Consider the following 24,075-nt stretch of genomic DNA (forward strand, 5'->3'; position numbering starts at 1 on the left):
GGTGAGCTGGTGGGTTGTTAGATATGGCTCAGCAGGCCTGGTCACTTGACTGGAAACTTTATTTTAAGCCAAAACAATTGTTCCATTAAATGCCCGTTATGGCTAAAGACCTGGTGCTAAAGTAAGGGTCCTGACAACATGACCTCACCTGGAAAATCTATGGGCCGGAGTTATAATTTACATCTACTATAACTATAAACACCCTTGTTTGACCCTACTTGACAGAGTCATATACAGTGCATTCGGAAAGTATTCAGACCCCTTGACTTTTTCCACATTTTGTTACTTTACAGCCTTATTATAAAATTGATTTAAATTAAATGTTTTCCTCATCAATCTACACACAATACCCCATAACGACAAAGCGAAAACAGGTTTGTAGAAATGTTTGCACATTTATAAAAAAATAAAATAAAAAAAAACATTTACATAAGTATTCCTATGGTATCACACTCTACTCAGTATTTTGTTGAAGCACCTTTGGCAGCGATTACAGCCTTGAGTCTTCTTGGGTATGACGCTACAAGCTTGGCACACCTGTATTTAGGGGTTTCTCCCATTCTTCTCTGCAGATCCTCTCAAGCTCTGTCAGGTTGGATGGGGAGCGTTGCTGCACAGCTATTTTCAGGTCTCTCCAGAGATGTTCAATTGGGATCAAGTCCGGGCTCTGACTGGGCCACTCAAGGACATTCAGAGACTTGTCCCGAAGCCACTCCTGCATTGTCTTGGCTGTGTGCTTAGGGTCGTTGTCCTGTTGGAAGGTGAACCTTTGCCCCAGTTTGAGGTCCTGAGTGCTCTGGAGCAGGTTTTCATCAAGGATCTCTCTGTACTTTGCTCTGTTCATCTTTCCCTCGATCCTGACTAGTCTCCCAGTCCCTACCGCTGAAAAACATCCCCACAGCATGATGCTGCCACCATCATGCTTCACCGTAGGGATGGTGCCAGGTTTCCTCCAGACGTGATGCTTGGCATACAGGCCAAAGAGTTCAATCTTGGTTTCATCAGACCAGATAATCTTGTTTCTCATGGTCTGAGAGTCCTTTAGGTGCCTTTTGTCAAACTCCAAGCAGGCTGTCATGTGCCTTTTACTGAGGAGTGGCTTCCGTCTGGCCATTCTACCATAAAGGCCTGATTGGTGGAGTGCTGCGGAGATGGTTGTCCTTCTGGAAGGTTCTCCCATTTCCACAGAGGAACTCTGGAGTTCTGTCAGAGTGACCATCGGGTTCTTGGTCACCTCCCTGACAAAGGCCCTTCTCCCCTGATTGCTCAGTTTGGGAGTGCGGCCAGCACTAGGAAGAGTTTTGGTGGTTCCAAACTTCTTCCATTTAAGAATGATGGAGGCCACTGTGTTCTTGGGGACCTTCAATGCTGCAGAAATGTTTTGGTACCCTTCCCGAGATCTGTGCCTCGACACAATCCTGTCTCGGAGCTCTACGGACAATTCCTTCAACCTCATGGCTTGGTTTTTTCTCTGACATGCACTGTCAACTGAGGGACCTTATATAGACCGGTGTGTGCCTTTCCAAATCATGTCCAATCAATTGAATTTACCACAGGTGGACTCCAATCAACTTGTAGAAACATCTCTAGGATGATCAATGGAAACAGGATGCACCTGAGCTCAATTTCGGGTCTCACAGCAAAGGGTCTGAATAGTTATGTAAATAAGGTATTTCTGTTTTTTATTAGCAATACATTTGCAAAAATGTCTAATAACCTGTTTTCATTTTGTCATTATGGGGTATTGTGTGTAGATTGAGGATAAAAAAAAAATGTAATCCATTTTAGAGTAAGGCTGTAATGTAACAATGCAAAAACAGTCAAAGGGTCTGAATACTTTCCCAATGCACTGTGTAGCTGAATGGAAGCAAGTCCCCGCAGCAATGTTGCAACATTTAGTGGAAAGCCTTCCCAGAAAAAAAAGCCTACACACACACTACATGACCAAAAGTATGTGGACACCTGCTTGTCGAACATCTCATTCCAAAATCATGGGCATGTAGTGTGTGTGTAGGCTGTGTGTGTACCCCCTTTGCTGCTATAACAGCTTCCACAGAATCGTCTAGAATGTCATTGTATACTGTAGCGTTAAGATTTCCCTTCACTGGAACTAAGCGGCCTAGCACGAACCATGAAAAACAGCCCCAGACCATTATTCCTCCTCCACCAAACTTTACAGTTGGCACTATGCATTGGGGCAGGTAGCGTTCTCCTGGCATCCGGCAAACCCAGATTCGTCTGTCGGACTGCCAGATGGTGACGCGAGATTCATCACTCCAGAGAACGCGTTTCCACTGCTCCAGAGTCCAATGCGGGTGAGCTTTACACCACTTCAGCCGACGCTTGGCTTTACACATGGTAATCTTAGGCTTGTGTGCGGCTGCTCGGCCATGGAAACCAATTTCATGAAGCTCCTGACGAACAGTTCTTGTGCTGACGTTGCTTCCAGAGGCAGTTTGGAACTCGGTAATGAGTGTTGCAACCGAGTACAGACTTATACGCACGCGCTTCAGCACTCGGCGGCCCGTTCTTTGATATTTTGTGGCCTACCACTTCCTGGCTGAGCTGTTGTTGCTCCTAGACATTTCCACTTCACAATAACAGCACTTACAGTTGACCAGGGCAGAAATTTGACAAACTGACTTGTTGTAAAGGTGGCATCCTATGATGGTGCCACGGTGAAAGTCACTGAGCTCTTCAGTAAGGCCATTCTACTGCCAATGTTTGTCTATGGAGATTGCATGGCTGTGTGCGCAATTTTATATACCTGTCAGCAGCGGGTGTGGCTGAAATGGCAGAATCCACTAATTTAAAGGGGTGTCCACATACTTTTGTATATCTAGTGTGAGATATATGACTCGTTGCGATTTCTGAGTGAACATTCCTATGAGTGTCACTTTTTACTCCATAGCCGTTGCTAAGTGATAATTGACAGCATTGTGCTGTTTATTTCTGATAGTTTTCAAAACCTATGAAGATGTGAAAGCAAATATGCAATTTGTTAACACAACACAATACAGGCTTGGATACACATGCCGATTGTTAATCAATAAAAAACGTCTGTTAAATTCGCTGCTCTGTTTTGCTTATTTACAGTGGGTCAGGTCATAGGGTATTGATGGGGGCGATCTCGTATTGTTACACCAACAGTTTTAGAATAAAGGTGCTAACATGGCCGAACTCTCTATATACAGTGTGGCTCTGACACTACGTAAGAAACAGCAAGGGTATGTCAATAGGATGGCAGGTAGCCTAGCGGTTAAGAGTGTTCTGCCCGTAACTGATAGGTTGCTGGTTTGAATCACAGAGCCGACTAAGTGAAAAATCTGTCTGTGCCCTTGAGCAAGGCACTTAACCCTAATTGCTCCTGTAAGTTGCTCTGGATAGGAGTGTCTGCTAAATGACTAAAATGTAATGTAAAATGAATTAATTTGGTAGTGCACTGATTTCTTGTTTGAACAGGGAGGGCAACAAGACTTTGAACAGATCTACAAATTGCCAAGAAACAATTTTAAATCAAACAAATGTAGACCTGTAGCAGTTCATTCAAGTTATAGTTCATTCACTAAAAATGTATTTTTTCAGACCTCAAAAGTGGTCTAATGTTAAGAGTAGTCCACATCCTACACCATCAGTTGTATAGATCCAGCTATATGCTTTAAAATGTAATGAAAAACCCAGAATGTCTTTCAACCTACTCAGTAGCTATGTATTTAGGCCTACTTAATTGTATTAATGTTGTTTTTAAAGTATTGGTTCATTCTTATCAGTTAAATATTTATTTCGATAGGATGAAGTGTCCTTCAAACACGTGGTTGGAGCTTCAGTCTGCTGTAGAGGGAAAATGATGAAACAGCTAAGTCAGTAACAAGTACCCTGTATGTCTTTCCCCCCCCGCCCCCTTTTTTTCCCATCTGCGCCCTTCAAGCCCTCATTTCACTCTCCCCCCACTTCCCTCTTCCTTCAGAACTGTTTTTGTTTTCCAAACAAGGCTCTCTGTACAGGAAATTGTGTACTTTGGGAGCATTCAGGAAGGCAGAGAGCACATTTCCTGTTAGGACCATGGCAACAACAAAAAAAGTGTGGATAAAAGGGGTCAGTAATCTCTAAACCAGAGGAGAAACAGCAGTCAGCTATTCCCCTCCCCTGACTTCACTTCCCTCCCCTTCTCACAGTCTTGACATTTCAAACCTCCATGCCACTCCAGTGCCACAACTAGCATGACCTTCGAAACATGGATCAATTGAAAACTGGAAGCAAGAAGGATAAAGAAACAAACACAGAAACTATATTCCTGCTCCTCACTGGGTACATCTCCTCAGATACAGGGGAGCCAAAGAACAGGGAGATTGTCTGGACGGGAGGAAGCGAAAAAAGACAAAGGCAGACTGAGTAAAAAAACTACAACAGGAAACCAACTAATTCTGATGCTGTTTCTGCAAATCCTTCTGGGATAAATCACTTCAGAGGACTGCCATTCCCAATCCACATTTCCAGCTATTTCACTATTATAACTGACCAATGGTTTTTCCCTTATTTTTGATAGATTGATTGGAAATGTATAAAGCACTAAAAAGCTAAAAGGAAAAGTGACGTCAACTTTATTATTCTCACAAGGACTTTTCAGTCTCCCAAACAGTGTGGTTGGTCAAGATGTGAGCGGATGAATCCTTTTTGGGCGGCTTTGTATGGTTTTTACTCCTGGGCTACATTTTAGCCCTTTCCCAGGGTCTGTTGGATCATGGTTGTGTATTTGAGGATTTGTTTGTTCTGAACTCCTGGACTACTAACTGGATCCAGATGAAGAATAAAGGAGCCAAGCAGAGGTCCAAAAAGAAAGGAAGTGAGAATGCATTCGGCTGTGACTTGACAGAACATCTACAGAATTCAGGACAAGACGGTAAACTAGTTTCTTTCAATATTTATTATGTTGCTTCCATTTCCTGCTGCTTCCCTTTTCTAGCACATTTCAGCAGATTTCATCATGTCCCATAAAAAAACTGTTACACAGCAACAGAGCCCAATTATTGGCCCATATATAGTCATTATTTAACATGTACTGGATTTATTGAGGGCATTGTCATATTTCATGTTTTTAGATGTAGTAATAACCTAAATAAACAACAAATAATAGTTATGATTATGATAAAATAATAATACAGGACTATCCTTTAGAAAACACTTTTCCAAACCACCTACATTGGGAAAAGCTGTTCTCAGACAAAACGCTTAATAATTTAACAACTTTGTCTATTTTTTTATTTTTCATTGAGCTATTAAAATATTTGTACTTTGGTCTGAGAACAGCTTTTCCTAAATTGACAGCGAATTCTCAATGACTGTTTGAGACAGGATATGTAATGGTGCAGTTGAATTATCTATACATCTTCTGAATGGAACACCTCAAAGGTTTTAGGAGAATTCAGAATTAGATTGAGCCTTATTCAACACTTATGTTTTGGGCAAAGAATATGTTAAACCTCTGCTTTGGATGATTTGGTAAACGTAGTGTGAAATCAGTTAGGAAAGATCCCTGCTGTTTACATAGTTAACAGTTGGACAGTACATTATTTAGTTTATTAAGGTGTGTGACACAGATATATGTTGCAATTTGGACATCAATGGACATATGTTTTACATTTCATTAAGTCCTTTAGGCACCCACAGAGGGGATTTGTGACTTAGGGTGTGGCTCCTGGTGTTCTTGTCAACTTCCCACCAAGAGGCCTGCGTCTCTCTCTCTCTCTCTCTCTCTCTCTCTCTCTCTCTCTCTCTCTCTCTCTCTCTCTCTCTCTCTCTCTCTCTCTCTCTCTCTCTCTCTCTCTCTCTCTCTCTCTCTCTCTCTCTCTCTCTCTCTCTCTCTCTCTTGCTCTCGCTCTCTGTGTGAGGATTCTGGGTGGGCAACACTGTTCACAGGGGACAGTAGCAGCCAACAGATCATAATTCAGACAACAATTTGAGGATGGGTGTGTTTACCCAGATAGTATTTGAATGGAGGTAAAAAATAGTTATATGAAGTGAGGTAATGTGATGTGACTTGGAAACCTTTACTTTGAACAGATTTAACAGCTAAACAGATTTTATAAAGTAGTTTACACAAGACACATGTTTCTGCTACAGGGGGAGAAGGGACTATAATTGACTATATGGCTAATATGATGATACTTTTAGTTTTTATTTGTAAATTACAAGTGACTTATGATATCTGCTTTTGTTGACGTGACACTGCAATATCAGCTGTTGTTGACTGTCACTAACTCTGTCTGACCCTAGACAGGGAAGACAAAGGATGTGTATAATTACTTAATTTACACAGACAATTTACTTACGAGGATGTTATCCAATTTAACAGTCAACAGTATCTTATTCAATAAGCCGTATTAGATTCCTTTTGAATCCACAAGAAGATTTCCAGGCAAGCAGGAGTTTCGTTCTGAGCAAATACTCAAAAGTAATGGTGACTCAAATCCCATTCGGACCAGGCAGCCACCATTTTGACCACAGGCATGTCACTGCGAGTGTCTGTTCAGATGTGGGAGAACAGACTTTCATTCATACAGCCCATGAGAACCTCAAGATAGAATGAATTGTTTGAATTGTTTTCGTGTTGCTTGGCTAATGTTCAGCTGCATATCAGCGATATCCTCATGTCTATGTGCTTATTGATTTATTGTTCAGGTTGAGTTGTGATGTTCATGAGATATGTTAAGAGTTTGAAAATGAGGGAAACGATGTGTAAACTGACATTGATCTATGCCACTGTTCCACTATAAGCTGTTGTATAGCTTATACAATAGCTCTGCATTCTCTGGGGACAAGACCTCCACGATTGCCATTGTGTGGCTAAAATGTTAAACAATCCACTGTCACTGGGCCACGCCACTGGCCAGATGGTTCCTTATCCCTTTGTAAAGAGTTCTGGGAAGGGCCTCATCTAGTGTATCTGTGAAGTGGGAATGCCTGGTAGAAAAGTGGGAAGTTGAACTATGAGTCACAAATACTTTACTTGTGGGAAAGAGGAGCTTACAGGAACATTGTGCACTGTACAGCTACATTTCTCTTCTAAGGTTGTTGCATATATTGGTTTGCCGATTTCAGTCCATAGTGGAATAACTTTCCTTTTTCTTTTAGCATGGCACGGAGGTATACTAACATATTAACTGCTGTAGTATATGCCATACTGTGCATAAGAGGAGCTATACATTTTTTATTTTCAGTTGAAATGTATTATAAAGTTGTTCCTTGATTTACAAGTATATATTAGTATAGAAAGCAACCATACATTCCTCTTAAACACAGCATTGTAGATAACAGATTTTAAGAAAAGAGATGCCCCACTAGGGAATACCGTTTCAAAATCAATAGAGAATTGGGTGGTAACATTTTGAAAGGACATTTTCTATTAGAGGAAGTATCGTAAGTAATACCAGCTGCAAGGATTGGGTGTGTCCACCTTCCTCTGAAACAAACAAACCATGTTTTACTTCCTGAGAAATTCCACCTTCTTCACAATCAGCAACCCTATGGAATAAAAAGCAGAGCTACTGTGTAAAGTATGTTTAGAATAAATAAGTACTGATACAATTTATACTAATGGCAATCGGTTTCTCCCAAACTGTCCTTCTCTATCCTTCTCTGCCATGGAAAAAAATGGTTGACTCAAAGAATGAGCCAAAGATCCAGATTCTATTTATAGTACACACAGTATTAAAGGCCCAGTGCGGTCAAAAACATGATTTTCCTGTGGTTTATTTGTATTTCCACACTACGAATAATACTGTGAAATTGTGAAAATCAGTTGCCTATTACAGAAAACCTAAAGACTGTATGTTATGATTCCTCTCATAAATCATAGCTTATTCACATAACTTAGTAACGAAATCCTAATGACGACTGTCATCAGTGTTATATTTTGACCTTCACGTCAAAATCTGTATGTTGCCAGACTGGACCCTCTAAATATGTTTTATTTGGTTTGCTATGTATGTGTGTCTTTTGATGTCGAATGTATGGTTAAAACATTTTTTCTTTTTTTTTTCTTCAGTTCCTCAAGTTTTAAGGACGTGTGCAGAGTTCATTGAGAAACATGGTGTTGTGGATGGAATATACAGGCTCTCGGGAGTCACCTCAAATATCCAGCGACTAAGGTAACTCTTTTTGCCACATAAAGTGCCTTCCAAAAGGATTAGGACTAGGTAGTGAAAGTTGGTGTTTGGTGCTCTATACTAAGCATGTTTGTACAGTACGTTTCTAGATCTAGGCCATTATGAACATACCATGTTGGACAACTTTTGTTTATTCAATATAAACACACGTTTCTACATTTCAATCTTACAAAGCATACAGTGAGGGGAAAAAGTATTTGATCCCCTGCTGATTTTGTACGTTTGCCCACTGACAAAGAAATGATCAGTCTATAATTTTAATGGTAGGTTTATTTGAACAGTGAGAGACAGAATAACAACAAAATAATCCAGAAAAATGCATGTCAAAAATGTTATAAATTGATTTGCATTTTAAAGAGGGAAATAAGTATTTGACCCCCTCTCAATCAGAAAGATTTCTAGCTCCCAGGTGTCTTTTATACAGGTAACGAGCTGAGATTAGGAGCACACTCTTAAAGGGAGTGCTCCTAATCTCAGCTTGTTACCTGTATAAAAGACACCTTTCCACAGAAGCAATCAATCAGATTCCAAACTCTCCACCATGGCCAAGACCAAAGAGCTCTCCAAGGATGTCAGGGACAAGATTGTAGACCTACACAAGGCTGGAATGGGCTACAAGACCATCGGCAAGCAGCTTGGTGAGAAGGTTGACAACAGTTGGTGCGATTATTCGCAAATGGAAGAAACGCAAAAGAACTGTCAATCTCCCTCGGCCCGGGGCTCCATGCAAGATCTCACCTCGTGGAGTTGCAATGATCATGAGAACGGTGAGGAATCAGCCCAGAACTACACGGGAGGATCTTGTCAATGATCTCAAGGCAGCTGGGACCATAGTCACCAAGAAAACAATTGGTAACACACTACGCCGTGAAGGACTGAAATCCTGCAGCGCCCATAAGGTCCCCCTGCTCAAGAAAGCACATATACAGGGCCGTCTGAAGTTTGCCAATGAACATCTGAATGATTCAGAGGAGAACTGGGTGAAAGTGTTGTGGTCAGATGAGACCAAAATCGAGCTCTTTGGCATCAACTCAACTCGCCGTGTTTGGAGGAGGAGGAATGCTGCCTATGACCCCAAGAACACCATCCCCACTGTCAAACATGGAGGTGGAAACATTATGCTTTGGGGGTGTTTTTCTGCTAAGGGGACAGGACAACTTCACCGCATCAAAGGGACGATGGACGGGGCCATGTACCGTCAAATCTTGGGTGAGAACCTCCTTCCCTCAGCCAGGGCATTGAAAATGGGTCGTGGATGGGTATTCCAGCATGACAATGACCCAAAACACACGGCCAAGGAAACAAAGGAGTGGCTCAAGAAGAAGCACATTAAGGTCCTGGAGTGGCCTAGCCAGTCTCCAGACCTTAATCCCATAGAAAATATGTGGAGGGAGCTGAAGGTTCGAGTTGCCAAACGTCAGCCTCGAAACCTTAATGACTGCAAAGAGGAGTGGAACAAAATCCCTCCTGAGATGTGTGCAAACCTGGTGGCCAACTATAAGAAACATCTGACCTCTGTGATTGCCAACAAGGGTTTTGCCACCAAGTGCTAAGTCATGTTTTGCAGAGGGGTCAAATACTTATTTCCCTCATTAAAATGCAAAACAATTTACAACATTTTTGACATGCGTTTGACATGTGTTTTTCTTGTTATTCTGTCTCTCACTGTTCAAATAAACCTACCATTAAAATTATAGACTGATCATGTCTTTGTCAGTGGGCAAACGTACAAAATCAGCAGGGGATCAAATACTTTTTTCCCTCACTGTACATATACTAGAGGAGTGTGGAAGCGTCATACGTCTCCAGCTGTATTGACACCCATGTGTTTGTGTGCTTACTTACAGACAGGAATTTTGCTCTGACTTGTGCCCTGACCTCACAAAGGAGGTGTACCTCCAGGACATCCACTGTGTGGGCTCCTTGTGCAAGCTGTACTTCAGGGAGCTACCCAATCCCCTGCTCACTTATGAGCTTTACAAGAAATTCACTGTGAGTACTGTTCAAAGAGGTAGGGTCTCTACCTGTCTGTAATGCACCCACTTTGTTTACCAGAATGTCTCTTGATTTATATTAGGAATGAGTCCTTTAATAGTGAGGCACATTCAAAGAAAGAATGATGTGCGACATTGATAATACTTCACTTTTACTGTGTAGGACGCCGTCTCAGTCCAGGAGGATCATGAGAGACTACAACATATCCAGGGTGTTATCAAAGAGCTACCACTCCCCCACTTTAGGTAAAACTCACTTCAGCCCTTTGCTGCCTCTGTGATGTACCACTCAATCGTTTATATGTGGTTAAAAAGCTAAACAAATTCTGTTTGTTCTCTCTCTCCAGGACTCTGGAATATCTTACCAAGCATTTGTCCCACCTGGCCACTTTAAGTCCCCAGACTAACATGCACACCCGCAACCTGGCCTTGGTGTGGGCTCCAAACCTATTGCGGTGAGCTCTACACCAATTGTACACAAACCAATATCACCTTATCCAAGAACATACTAAAACAGTTGTATGATAACTATATTTTGTTCTTCCATTTTGTTTGAGTTATACTCTAGCTGATATTTAATGTAAAATCCCTCCTTGGTTGTGACTGAAAGCATTTCTACTTTCTCGCTTGGCTATGCGTTTCTCGCTTGGCTATGCGTTTCTCGCTTGGCTATGCGTTTCTCGCTTGGCTATGCGTTTTGTAGCTCTAAAGATATTGAAGTTGCATCCTGCAATGGGGACATGGCTTTCCAGGAGGTGCGGGTACAGCAGTCCGTGGTTGAGTTCATTTTAAATCACACTGAGCAGATCTTCAACCATGCAGCTGCACCAATAAAGACGAAAGAAGGTATGTTGTTTGAAAGTGTTGATTGTGTGCATTGAGATTTCCTGAATGTTGCCCTCTTGCTTGTTGCCCTCTTACCCTAATTTTATGTTGCCATTGGAAAACGCATTGTATTTATTGTCCTCCTTTCTACCTGATGCCAATAGTATTTTAAAAAACGACATATTGTATTGCTACAGGACCCAGTTTGATGTGTGGGGAGAAGTATGCCACTCTTCCTATCAGTGGCCAGAGTGGGCCAATGAAGCTGATGAGCCTGGAGGAGGCCCAGGCTCGCTCCCTGAGCCCTAACCACCCAGCACGGAAAGAGCGACAACGGGAGAACAGTCTACCTGATACCAGCACTGCCACACTGTACCATACCGTCATAGACATATCAGATACAAAGTGAGATGGATGAGAATGGCTAGAGCGGAATCATTGGAACGGTATCAGACACATGGTTTCCATGGTTTCCATGTGTTTAATGCCATTCCATTCACTCCATTCCAGCCATTATTATGAGCCTTCCTCCCCTCAACAGCCTCCACTGGTATACAGAGTAAACAGTAAAATACCCTGCAAATCAGTCTAGGTTGATTGTACTGTTTTAGCAATATGTATGTTTATTTGTGTTGTTTTGTTGTACATTTAGCACACATTGAACTTCAACAAATAACATCCGAACAAGCCATGTTGTTAATGTGCTTCATCATCTCCCTGTCTGTCAGAGGAAAGGTTTCTGGGAAATCAAAGAAGTGGAAGTTCATCTTCAACCTGGGCAAGTCTGTGACGGACTCTAAGGGGAGACTGAGCCGGAATGGGAGCGTGTTAATGAAAGCACAGAACATCACAGGTAAAGCATGATGGATATGCTTATCAACCAATATAGTGACCCTTTCACTGCTAAGGCTAAATGATTTATCATGGAAAACATAGTAACATAGTACACATTCTATTGCCACCTTGATATATTGAATGATCAAATGAAAATTAATATCACACAAATAAACATGCTACTTGAAATAATTGAGATCATGATACAGAATAAAATAACATGACTACATTCTTCATTCACAGAAAAGGCAGCTATCCGACCAGCGAGAAGCATGGACTCTTTGTGCTCTCTACAGACAGGTGGTGCTGAATGCACTAAATTGCATACGAAAAACTTGTCATCGTTAAACCTACTCACAGCAGTTCTCTCTCCCATAAACAAATCTTAATTTGCTTTGTAAATAAGGCAGAGACGATATGTATCAAACAATTTGCTTCTCATTTGATTTCCAACACAGATGATGACAAGGCAGGACATTTCAGCTCAGCAGGCGGAGCCAACGGTTTCTTTGCGCCCGGCATAAAATCCAGAACACTTGAATCTGACACGCTCCATGACGTCAGTGAACAGGACCAGAGGCGGGAGTTTGAGATGAAGAGATCGAGCAAGGCCACAGGTGGCAGCAGCCCTAACATGAAGAGAAGGGGCTCTCCAAGCGTCTCACCACCACAGCAGAAGGCTCTACCCGAACAACTGAAGGTTTTCAAAGGCGATGATGACCTCAGCAGCTGTCAGCCCAGCTCCCCTAAGAACAGGATGCTGTGTTCTGGCTCCACCCACAGCAGTGCATCCAGGCCCTCCTTCCCAGGAAGCCTCTTCCCAGAGTCCTCCCCCAGACATCAGCGCAAGGCTCTCAACATATCAGAGCCCTTTGCTGTGTCCGTGCCCCTGAGGGTGTCTGCAGTCATCAGCTCCAACAGCACTCCCTGCAGGGCACAAGGGAAGGAGAGGCCTGCTGCAGCTGCTCTGAAACCCAGCAGAGAGACCTCCCAGTCAGAACAGAGTGACAGTAGTGGCAGCTCAAGTTACAGAGAGAACCCCCTTGGAGAGAGCAGTGTTGGGAGTGAGAGCAGTATCTACAGCAACAGCAGCTCAACCCCTCTGGAAACGGAAGAGAGACCAGCAGAGGAGAGGAGCAGAGAGGAGGCAGCTTTCAAAAGGGTGCCAGAAGGTAGGACATTTTCACCTGTTAACATAGAAAACAAGCCTGTGTGTGCACATGCTTGCCCCCCCTCCGCGCATATGCATGCACTCACTCAGATGAAAAACCTTCCTCATTATCCAAGGTAATATTGTCTATTAATATGAGTTTCAGGAAGTGAAGGAGAGTTGAATGATGTTCAAGGAAAGGTGGAAGTATCTGACCTGAGACAGTCTTCCACTCTCACCACAAGAGAGGAAGATCAAGAGAAACAGCAATCTCCTGGGAAACAACTGGACAACCCGCCAGCACCACAGCATGAGCCAAAAGAACTGACACACCTGGTATGTTTAATCTCCAGTTTAACGCTGTGCTTCATCACAGACAATTAACAAAGAATAACGCAATGACAATGACTGACGCTTTAATAAGCATTTGTGGTTCATGTTTTGCAGGATATGGGATCTCTACCTATCAAGGAAGAGATGTGGTCTGACCTCCATCTTGAGCTGAAAATCACTGAGCCTGAGATTGACATTATGGACGAGGAGTTTATGCCTGTTTTCTGTTCCACCAAGAACACTTGTGAGGATGTTAAGGCAATGCCAGATGCTCCAGCAAAAAGAAGAAGCAGCCTTCCAACTCACTCGTTATTATATAAGGGACAGCCTTTGATGCCCGCCAGGCCTGCACTGACCGATCACGATGCTGCCACTGTAGCACATTCAGCAAGAAAGCACTCCTCAGACACACAATTTCCAAATGAGAAAACGTTACATTTAATGGTTGGCACAGATATGACAAATACACCTCTACATGCTGCTGATTCAACAGATAAAACAAAAAACAAACTACATACTTTCTCAAAATCTAAGCTCCCAGAAACCGATAAACTGACTTTCGTCAAGCCCCGGCCTGCGGTTCGTCACCTCGCAGAGCCAAGTTTACATTCTACTCAACAAAGCCAGGTCACAAAAAGTTTGCAGCCAGGGGATTTCATAACAGACATGGGCACGTTTGTAGCAGAGAAAGGAAAGGAGCCATCAGGGAAAAGTAAAAGTCAAGATTGGGTCAAAGGGGTTTTCCATGACGATGGAAAGAATGCTTTGTCAGTTGTCATGGGAGGCATTGAGAGGCTTTCAATATGTTTGGAAGAAAGACCACACCACACCTTGGGGCTACCACACCAAGACAATGAGGATGGATGTGGAGGACACTCTGAGTTGGAGGACTTGGAGGAGGAACCTTGGGAGGAGGTCTTCCGCGCCACCAAACAGTGGGTAACCAGTCCTCTCCATTCACCCACACTTAAGGATTTGTTTGGAAAACTAGATGTGTCATCGTCTTGTTCTGCGGGAGAAGGTTTGAACTCCAAAGAACTAAACGTTCCTCCTCTATCTAGAGACGACAAACCAACAAATGGATCATGTCCTGTTAGGAGCATAGAAGTGTTCCCAGGAAATAGCTCTCAGGCATGCAGCAGCAAAACAGAGACCAAAATCACACATCTACTTCACTTATCCTCCAAAACCACATTGGTCGGTGATGATGCAACGAGAACACAAAGAGGAAACAGCTGCACAGCCAAACAGAAAAACACCACCTCCTCCCAGAGGTTTCACAGACAGACGTCTTATGAAGCATCTCATTCAGAAAAAACTGAGCAGAACAGCTTTTCCAAACACAGGCCCTACTCACTCAATTTGGATTTAGGACATCGACGCATCAGAGACATTTCCAATCAGCAAAACCTTGAATCAGCCGAGTTCACCTCCATTCAGAGAGGGGCAGTGACCCCGTCTGGGACCAAATCCAATGGCCTGTCCCAGGAACTGGAGCTGTTCCTGAGCCATCGACAGGCCCCTGTGCGCCGAAACTCGGCCCCTGTCAGTGTGTCGTCTGTCAGGACGGCCTTCATGGTAAAAACGTGCCAGGCCAAAGCCGTGCCTGTCATCCCCCCCAAGGTGCAGTACAGCCACATACCTCATCCGAGGCAAGACAAGGGCTCTGGTGCAGGAAAGGGACCAGAGAAAGAATTCACAAAAACCAGGGGAGAGAAACTAGATCCTGTAGCTCTTCTTCTTCCCTCTATCAGGGATCTAAAGGAGGAGTTGGAGAATAAGGAACCAGCACCCAAATCCCAGATAAGGCAGGCTATTGCAGAGAAACCTACAGAGACTAATAAAACCACACCTACTTCAGACCCACCGGTGCTGAGGAGGAAACGCTCCTCCAATGCAGAGGCCTTTGCTGATTGTCCAAGACCTGAACGGTCTACGGTTCTACAAAGGCCGTCCTTTAGGAACCGCAAGAGACCACAAAGCCTCATCTTGTTCAGTCCACCCTTTCCCATCATGGATCACCCACCGCTGGGGGATGATGCCAAGCTCATCCTCTCGCCCATCAGAAGTCCAACTGAAACATCAGCACTGGATATCTTTTCCAAAGAGATGGCAGATAACCTCGGGACCCCAGAGGGGGTGACCCTGCGGAACAAAATGACAATACCCAAGAGTGGACAGAGACTGGAGACCTCGACCAGCTGCTTTTATCAGCCACAGAGGAGGTCCATGATATTTGACAGCAGAAGCCACAGGCAGATTGAATGAGACACTGGACAGTTTAACCAGTCATGTTGTTTCCTAACACTACTCTGGTTATCCTCCTCTTCATCCTCCCTGTTCTTGGACTTATGTAAATGATTTGAGCAATATTGGGTCTATAAATCTACCTTTGATATGAAACTATTTTGGGAAATTAACAGTTTCTTTGTTTCCAATGCTCCACCAATCACCTCTCTGTCCTGCACTAAAATAAGCAATCTAGACTAGTGGCATGTGAAGATGTGTGTATTTCCTTTAGCCCAAATCATATGCACTAATTATCAATATTCAAATGATGTTTTTTAAATTCAGATGTTAGACATATTTTGTAATGTGCATATAAAGGATAGACAGCCAAAGAGAGGAAAATGTTACATCAACACATATTGCCATTGGTATTTCAGAAAAGCCATGTACCGGTAGTTTATTTGTTTGCATCTCATCATTGGCAATCACAAGATTGCCTTTTTCCAAAGAGAGTTGTACCTTCAGTACTAGCTAGCTACTTTGTTTTTAGTTATACCTTATGTCTTAAATATGTTTGTGAACTGAATAATGACTTCATACAGTATGAACCCGCTGACGTCCAGCTATTGTCACTGTGATCAGCTTTTATCCTGACAGTATCAGGATAGTGTTTTTCCAACATTCTACGTAATGAGAACTGCAGAAAACTGCTATTTTAGTTGTAATTGTATTATAGACACTAATAGTATTTATTTATCCAATTAGTAATCTATAGATAGTCATTAACACACTTCACCAAGTCTTAGTTGTTTTTTGTTGTTGTTACTGTTAAGAGGGACAGAGTGTGTGTTCTCTTTATTGGTCTGTAAAGTCCGATATGCTTTTAGAATGAGGAGGACAGATGACAGAAATACCTCAAGTAAAGTGTCTGATGTGATTACTTTATCTTAAAAACTAGGCTTTGCTGAGAAATGTTTGAGTTAAAATCAAAAGGAAGTGAGGGAAATGGCACTTATAATGGTGTAGATTGTAAAAAAGAGGACTCAAACACTATGCTTTAAATGTTGTGAAGATTTTAAAAGATATCAGAACAGGGATTCTGGTTGTTTGCAGCTGTGTTGACATAATACTACGCTTGTAACCTGTACAATTTTGTATTGACCAAAATTGGATGTATTATGTATAGCCACGGCAAGTTATGCAAATTATAAATACACATATAACGGATTCTCTGAGAATTTGTTCATAGAATGATTTGTCATAATGATTTATTTTGGCAATATATTTGAAAAACATCAACAGAAGGTGAAACAAGGAGAATCATGCAGTGTTTGGGCTTGAATGAAAAATCACAGATACTTCAAATCAGTCACTGTCTCCTCTGAGAGTCGGTTACAGATGTTCAGGACCAGGCTAAATCTCTGATTTACTGTACGTTTCCCTCATCTTGTGCAGGGGTCCATACATGTCAGTATAATTGCATAACTGTTATTCATAGTTGTATAATAATTACATAACATAATGAGGGATGCTTGTAATTCACAAAGCAACCATCCACTGATTGCATAATTGGTGTGAAACATACTAACACCGATGGTATTCAAGTCGGGGTCGCAACCTCTTTTTTGGGGGGGGAACAGAAAATTAAGAGTACAGCGTATTATATGGTACAATATACACCCTTTTTTGAGAAAGCTCATTTGAAAACAATAATATTTAGTACATTTATTGCTTCTCAATTTTGATAAGAGACATTAAAATGTTATTTGTTGATCATAACAAAAAAGTGTAATATTTGTATTACTTCTTTACTGGTAGTTCTGTCCTGAAGTTTATTTGAAGATTTCTTTGTTGGTCATCCTCAGAAATCCAACTGAGTGTAGTGGAAAATTACTCCCACCATCACAAAGAACTGCAGGGAAAAACAAAGAAAACCGTTGATCCAATTCTCCATTATGCTATTTTCATTTTTTTCCCACCACATTTAAGGGGACAATCAGCAGTTGCTACATTGATTTTTTTAAGATTATAAATTCACTATATGTACCCATTTGTTCTTGAAGAATTGAACTTATAAGTGCCTCATGAACTTAGTCTAACTGTTGTACTCTATCAGAACCCAAAATAGAAGCTTGTTTAACTCCAGTGTTTGTAAACCAAGTAAATGTAAACAAACACTGTATAGCCTCGAAACATGGTTAAAACTATCATTTTTATGTCATGGATGGTCAGGTCTTGCATCCATAGCTCTGTTTCTGAATTTGAGAGTGATTATATTTCTCCAGCCCTATCCTTCACTTTTTTATCGAAACAGTGGTGGGGAGTTTGCTTTGTTATTGTTTCTACTGCTGATTGGCCCTTTAAGGGGTATTTTAAGTAATGCCATCTTACAATATTTAGGCCTACATGATGAAACCAAACTTATTTTGAGTAATGCATGCATTGTCTTAATGCTAGAGCAACTACATTTGTTTCTGCAGTGCAAATTTGTTTGAATACTATACTATTGCATGCAAAAAAACATTTTATGCTTATGGAAGTTGATGATATGCATTCTGTACTCACTGTCCAACACAATATGGCAAATCCAAACCATGAGACTCCAAAACAGTGTCTGATTAAAGGACCAGCAATGTAATCATAACAACCCTAAAAGAAATATTAGATTTTATATTAGAGCACTGTACAGTTTCATGCAGCATAACCCTGCTAGGCACCTCCATAATTTTACCACACTTTATTTAAAAAAAAAGGTTCTTAAATGGTTCTTCATTGTCTGTTGGGATTCATGGAAGAACTATTCACAATAAATCGTATAATTATTTTGAAGGTTCTCTTGGAGTAGAGTGACAAAAAGGTTATTGAAAAGCAGATGCGCTTCGTACGCAACATATTCCTCCTTTGCCCCCCCATCCCAAACCATTTTTGCTGCACTCCCTTAGACTTTTGGGGTTTGTGGTGCACTCAATAATGAGGAGATGGTGAACATTTCAGTGTGGTCATTGACAAAGTCAGCTTTGACAATTACCTGTGCATGCAGGAAAGGGCTGACCCCGATTTTGCAGGCCTCTAAATGGCTGATTGCTCCCATGGCGTCCTGCTGACAGCATTGTCTGGGCCAAGGATAATCAGCATCTGTGTTCTGTTGCCTGAAGTAGGACTCATACTTCACCCAGTCCTTTGGCCCGTACACTCCACAGCACTTAGACTGCAAGAGGAGCACTCTGGTTACTAAAATGCTTCAGTTAATAGGGAGAGTTTAAGACCATAAATGATTTTACATTACCAAACTGTGGTACTATAGAACAGTAAGTAAATAATAAATCATCATCATAAAGTAGTCAGTCCCACTGGGCAAAAACTGCTTGAATCAACGTAGTTTCCACATAATTGTGACGTTGAATCAACATTGAAAACTAATTGGATTTGCAAAAAGTCATAAACGTAAGGGCATTTAATATTTTTCTCACCCATCTTTCAACCTAAATCCAATGACATGGTGACATTTGTTGTTGATTTCACATTGAGTTCACGTTAGTTGACAACTCAACCAAATGTAAATCAAAACTAAACGGTGAACTGACGTCTGTGACCAGTGGGGTAGGCCTAGCTACCTCAGTCATGAACCGGTTCCATGTTTCTGTTATCCCGTTGATGACATCGATCTGGTCCTGGGTGCTGGGCAGATTATATGGTAGTGGTTTGTTGTAGTTCTGTAGCATTTGCTTCAGGAAGAGGTTGGGGACAAACTGAGGAGATGCATCAAAATGTTGAGAAGATAGCCAAACACTGGTCAGTGCACTAATTCCAATTTGTATCATAAAATTTAGTGTAGCAAACTCTGAAATATAATATGCCAAGACAATTTTAACAATGTATTTATCTTAATGATTTACCCAGTCTCTGTGTGTTGCAGCAGTAATAGCGGATGCCACCTCAAATGCATAGATGATCACCATCAGGAGGATGTACTACAGGTAAGACAGTTAAAACAAAAATATGTCTGAGTCATGAGTTTTCTGGCCAAACGTTCCAGCAGGCCAAACCAATGATGTTTTTCAGTCAAAAGGATAATATTAGAATGCCTTTAATAACATAAGTATTCATGCATAGAATGTTTTTAAAATATTATTGTTGGAGATGTAACAGGGGTACAGCAGAACGACTCACAGCTAGTAGGATATTTCTTTTGGACACAGCTATGGCGTGCATTCCAAAGATCGACGTGCAGAAAAGGGCAAACCCAGTGAAAAGGCCTATCCAGGCTCCCCTCCAGATGCTGTCATTTCCTGTGGCATACACCAAAACATACAATCCGCCTCGATCCGATATGAAGAAGATACACATGGCCATCAAGGCAATCCCACAGCACTGAAAACAGAGGTAAAGGGGATACCTAGTCAGTTGTTGAGACAAATATCAGAGGTAAAGTCACACTCACCATTTCATATTAGTCGAACTTACCGCAATGACCAAATTGCTCCAGATAAGCAAGGCCTTAAAGCAGCGGTCCTTGGTGTCCAAATCAGGTGTCATGTTTCTTCTCTGTATCAAAAGTAAAGCATAAATGCATAATGTGCGTAGACACAGTTATAAACTAAACCAGTCACTATAGTCAAGGTAGTGCCTTAAAAATGTTTAAATCTATCAATTTATTAATGACCAACAAGTAAATTCTATAAGTGCAAGACCAGACTGGACATAACCCAATGTGTTATGATGATTCAGGTGACACCGTGGCCGGTAAGTACACTGTAAATACAGGTGTGGATCAAATTTCCATGGTGTCAGATTGAGAGGTGGTGTTGTCAGGGAGACAGGAATCTGTGTGACAGCAGAATCTCATAAAGAAAATAGAACTAAAAATAAAATGACCAGTATGATTAATACCAGTCTACAACCTTCTTTCAAAAAGACTGAATACTAAATCTATAAGTCAGACAAAATCACTACTTTTCATACAAAACCCTATAATCCTTTAAGTCACAGTGTTGGTAGGGAACTGATCTGTGCCCTGTCATTGCAAACTACAATACAAGTGGAGGCCCTACTAAACTAAACTAAAGCATTGTCATGCAAGTTGCAAAAACGATTATGTTAAAACTGAGGTAAAATCTAGATCAACTCATAGACCTCTTGACCTTCATGAGTATCCCAGTATTATGGTACACTTAGAAAAAAGGGTTCCAAAAGGGTTCTGCGGCTGTCCACGTAAGAGAACCTCTGTGGAAAGGGTTCTACATGGAACCCAAAATGGTTCTACCTGAAACCAAAACGGGTTCTTCAAAGGGTTCTCCTATGGAGACAGCCGAAGAACCCTTTTTGGTTCTAGATGGCACCTTTTGTTTTTCTAAGATTGTATTTTAAATGACACTGAAACATGTCATATGTGTAGAAAATGTGAAACCAAACACAGATAAAGGCTTACCTCGGTAAACAGAGTGATCTGTGATACACATCCACAACCAAATAAAGAATGAATGCTCCCCACAACTGGTCTTTCATTGAAGTAACATGAGATTGTGAAACCTGTTCGGTTAGTTTTGAGTGTTTATTGTAAAAGCAAGACAATCCTGAGTCATTGCAAACAAAAGTGACCCAAGATACAACCTTGGAACAGACAGTTGATTCTCAACTTTAATGACTGTATTTTCGAATAAACCAAAACTTAATGGACCACCAAATTGGGAAACTGGTCCTAAGTGTTGTCATCGTTGCTAAATTTCATGTATACTCACTTATAACAGTTCTGCCAAGTGCCAACTGAGTCTGCCTAGGCCTATTCTAAAATGTGAAAGTATGACCATCATGTTATTGGTTGAAAGTTTAACCACTGCATACAGTATGTCATAACTGGATGATCACTCGTGATAACCATAGCATTATGTTTGTCTGTTTTCTCGATCTGCCATGACACTTGCAGACTGTACACAATGATTTCAAATGATTGGAGAATCCGCTTGAAACTTTAAAAACATAGATCAGATTGCTTGCTTCGCTTGATCTATGACGACGTCAACTACACATGGTACAGGTCTGTCTCCATGGTGACATAACATGGCGCTTTCTTCAGTCCTTGCTATGGTCCCCTGTAGCTCAGTTGGTAGAGCATGGTGCTCGCAACGCCAGGGTTGTGGGTTCGTTTCCCACGGGGGGCCAGTATGAAAATGTATGCACTCACTAACTGTAAGTCGCTCTGGATAAGAGCGTCTGCTAAATGACTTAAATGTAAATGTAAATGTGGCTAACAGGCCTAGTTACCATGGTCCTATCAATTATCAGTGATGGGCTCATAGAATATGGTTCAAATACTTAGAATTCAAATTCTGAAGGATTACTTTTAATTCAAATTCTGAAGAATCTTTGTTTCCCACAGTCTCATTATTTGAGGTACAATGTGGTGCTGTGGGGGCTTATTCAAATGAAACAAAACACATCAGGAGTTTCAAGGTCGATGTGTACCTGTGGCAGACAGATAGCATAAGGGCCTGTAGTGGCCACTACTTCACACACAGAGTACAGTATGTTTTTCTTAAATGAAAAAGTGGAGGAAGAAAGTGGGAAAAACTATAATATTAAGCATTAAGGTTATTTTCTGAGATTAAATAGGCTAGAAAGGGATGATGGAAAAAGGCAAGATGCCCAGATAATAATAATAATAATAATATGCCATTTAGCAGACGTTATTATCCAAAGCGACTTACAGTCATGTGTGCATAAATGTTTTTACGTATGGGTGGTCCCGGGGATCGAACCCACTACCCTGGCGTTACAAGCGCCATGCTCTACCAATTGAGCTACAGAGGACCACCCATACGTAGGGGTGGTCCTACGTATGGGTAGCAATAAATTATAGAGATAGCCAGAGAGAGAAATCCTTCTAAAAATATTAAAAGATAGAAATCAATCATTTTCATTTGATTCATGTCGTTACTGCTTTTAATGAGCTCTACAATTGATAAAACTTTGACTTAATGTCTTGAACATTTCTAAACCCAGATTGCTTCATTTACCAGGGTAAGCGTAAACTACAGTATGTTCATTATAGTGGATAATCTAAATAGCCTATTTGGTGACTGGCTGAGCATTGAACAGTCTGTCTGGGACACTGAATATACAGTTGAAGTCGGAAGTTTACATATATTTAGGTTGGAGTCATTAAAACTTGTTTTTCAACCACTCCACAAATGTCTTGTTAACAAACTATAATTTTGGGAAGTCGGTTAGGACATCTACTTTGTGCATGACACAAGTAATTTTTCCAACAATTGTTTAGACAGATTATTTAATTTATAATTCACTGTATCACAATTCCAGTGGGTCAGAGGTTTACATACACTAAGTTGACTGTGCCTTTAAACAGCTTGGAAAATTCCAGGAAATTATATCATGGTTTTAGAAGCTTCTGATAGGCTAATTGCCATCATTTGAGTCAAATGGAGGTGTACCTGTGGATGTATTTCAAGGCATACCTTCAAACTCAGTGCCTCTTTGCTTGACATCATGGGAAAATCAAAAGAAATCAGCCAAGACCTCAGAAAAATAATTGTAGACCTCCACAAGTCTGGTTCATCCTTGGGAGCAATTTCCAAACGCCTGAAGGTACCACGTCCATCTGTACAAACAATAGTACGCAAGTATAAACACCATGGGACCACGCAGCCGTCATACCGCTCAGGAAGGAGACGCGTTCTGTCTCCTAGAGATGAACGTACTTTGGTGCAAAAAGTGCAAATCAATCCCAGAACAGCAAAGGACCTTGTGAAGATGCTGGAGGAAACGGGTACAAAAGTTTCTATATCCACAGTAAAAACAAGTCCTATATCGACATAACCTGAAAGGCCGCTCAGCAAGAAAGAAGCGACTGATCCAAAACCGCCATAAAAAAGCCAGACTACGGTTTGCAACTGCACATGGGGACAAAGATCGTACTTTTTGGAGAAATGTCCTCTGGTCTGATGAAACAAAAATAGAACTGTTTGGCCATAATGACCATCATTATGTTTGGAGGAAAAAGGGGGTACCTTGCAAGCCGAAGAACACCATCCCAACCGTGAAGCACGGGGTGGGAGCATCATGCAGTTGGGGTGCTTTGCTGCAGGAGGGACTGGTGCACTTCACAAAATAGATGGCATCATGAGGAAGGAGAATTATGAAGCAACATCTCAAGACATCAGTCAGGAAGTTAAAGCTTGGTCGCAAATGGGTCTTCCAAATCGACAATGATCCCAAGCATACTTCCAAAGTTGTGGCAAAATGGCTTAAGGACAACAAAGTCAAGGTATTGGAGTGGCCATCACAAAGCCCTGACCTCAATCCTATAGAAGATTTGTGGGCAGAACTGAAAAAGCGTGTGCGAGCAAGGAGGCCTACAAACCTGACTCAGTTACACCAGCTCTGTCAGGAGGAATGCGCCAAAATTCACCCAACTTATTGTGGGAAGCTTGTAGAAGGCTACCCGAAATGTTTGACCCAAGTTAAACAATTTAAAAGCAATGCTACCAAATACTAATTGAGTGTATGTAAACTTCTGACCCACTGGGAA

At 41.5% G+C, this 24,075-nt stretch overlaps 2 protein-coding genes and 1 non-coding gene across 5 annotated transcripts; 2 read left to right on the top strand and 1 right to left on the bottom strand.

Moving 5' to 3' along the window:
• The first annotated feature begins 4,032 nt into the window (after nucleotides 1-4,032).
• Nucleotides 4,033-16,781, top strand: arhgap31 (Rho GTPase activating protein 31). Of its 2 annotated transcripts, none has more exons than XM_041851339.2 (12): nucleotides 4,033-4,900; nucleotides 8,045-8,147; nucleotides 10,013-10,157; nucleotides 10,323-10,405; nucleotides 10,507-10,614; nucleotides 10,863-11,005; nucleotides 11,182-11,389; nucleotides 11,713-11,837; nucleotides 12,062-12,118; nucleotides 12,277-12,990; nucleotides 13,129-13,304; nucleotides 13,416-16,781. In XM_041851339.2, the coding sequence occupies exons 1-12, from the start codon at nucleotides 4,801-4,803 to the stop codon at nucleotides 15,567-15,569; spliced, it is 4,116 nt and encodes a 1,371-aa protein (XP_041707273.2). In that variant the 5' UTR covers nucleotides 4,033-4,800; the 3' UTR covers nucleotides 15,570-16,781. The 2 variants fall into 2 exon arrangements, with proteins under 2 accessions (XP_041707273.2, XP_041707274.2); XM_041851340.2 differs by having other exon boundaries at nucleotides 4,040-4,900; nucleotides 13,135-13,304.
• On the bottom strand, nucleotides 16,782-21,684 carry LOC121541941 (uroplakin-1b-like). Of its 2 annotated transcripts, XM_041851342.1 has the most exons (8): nucleotides 20,959-21,684; nucleotides 19,995-20,075; nucleotides 19,701-19,901; nucleotides 19,427-19,501; nucleotides 19,145-19,279; nucleotides 18,559-18,738; nucleotides 18,096-18,179; nucleotides 16,782-17,442 (listed from the first exon to the last, which is right to left on the bottom strand). In XM_041851342.1, the coding sequence occupies exons 2-8, from the start codon at nucleotides 20,064-20,066 to the stop codon at nucleotides 17,392-17,394; spliced, it is 798 nt and encodes a 265-aa protein (XP_041707276.1). In that variant the 5' UTR covers nucleotides 20,067-20,075; nucleotides 20,959-21,684; the 3' UTR covers nucleotides 16,782-17,391. The 2 variants fall into 2 exon arrangements, with proteins under 2 accessions (XP_041707276.1, XP_041707275.1); XM_041851341.2 differs by having other exon boundaries at nucleotides 16,782-18,179.
• Nucleotides 21,614-21,689, top strand: trnaa-cgc. The gene has a single exon. It is a non-coding gene; the product is annotated as a tRNA-Ala (tRNA).
• The last annotated feature ends 2,386 nt before the right edge of the window (nucleotides 21,690-24,075 follow it).

Source organism: Coregonus clupeaformis, chromosome 27 (assembly GCF_020615455.1).
Source record: "Coregonus clupeaformis isolate EN_2021a chromosome 27, ASM2061545v1, whole genome shotgun sequence".
Taxonomy (NCBI): Eukaryota; Metazoa; Chordata; class Actinopteri; order Salmoniformes; family Salmonidae; genus Coregonus; species Coregonus clupeaformis.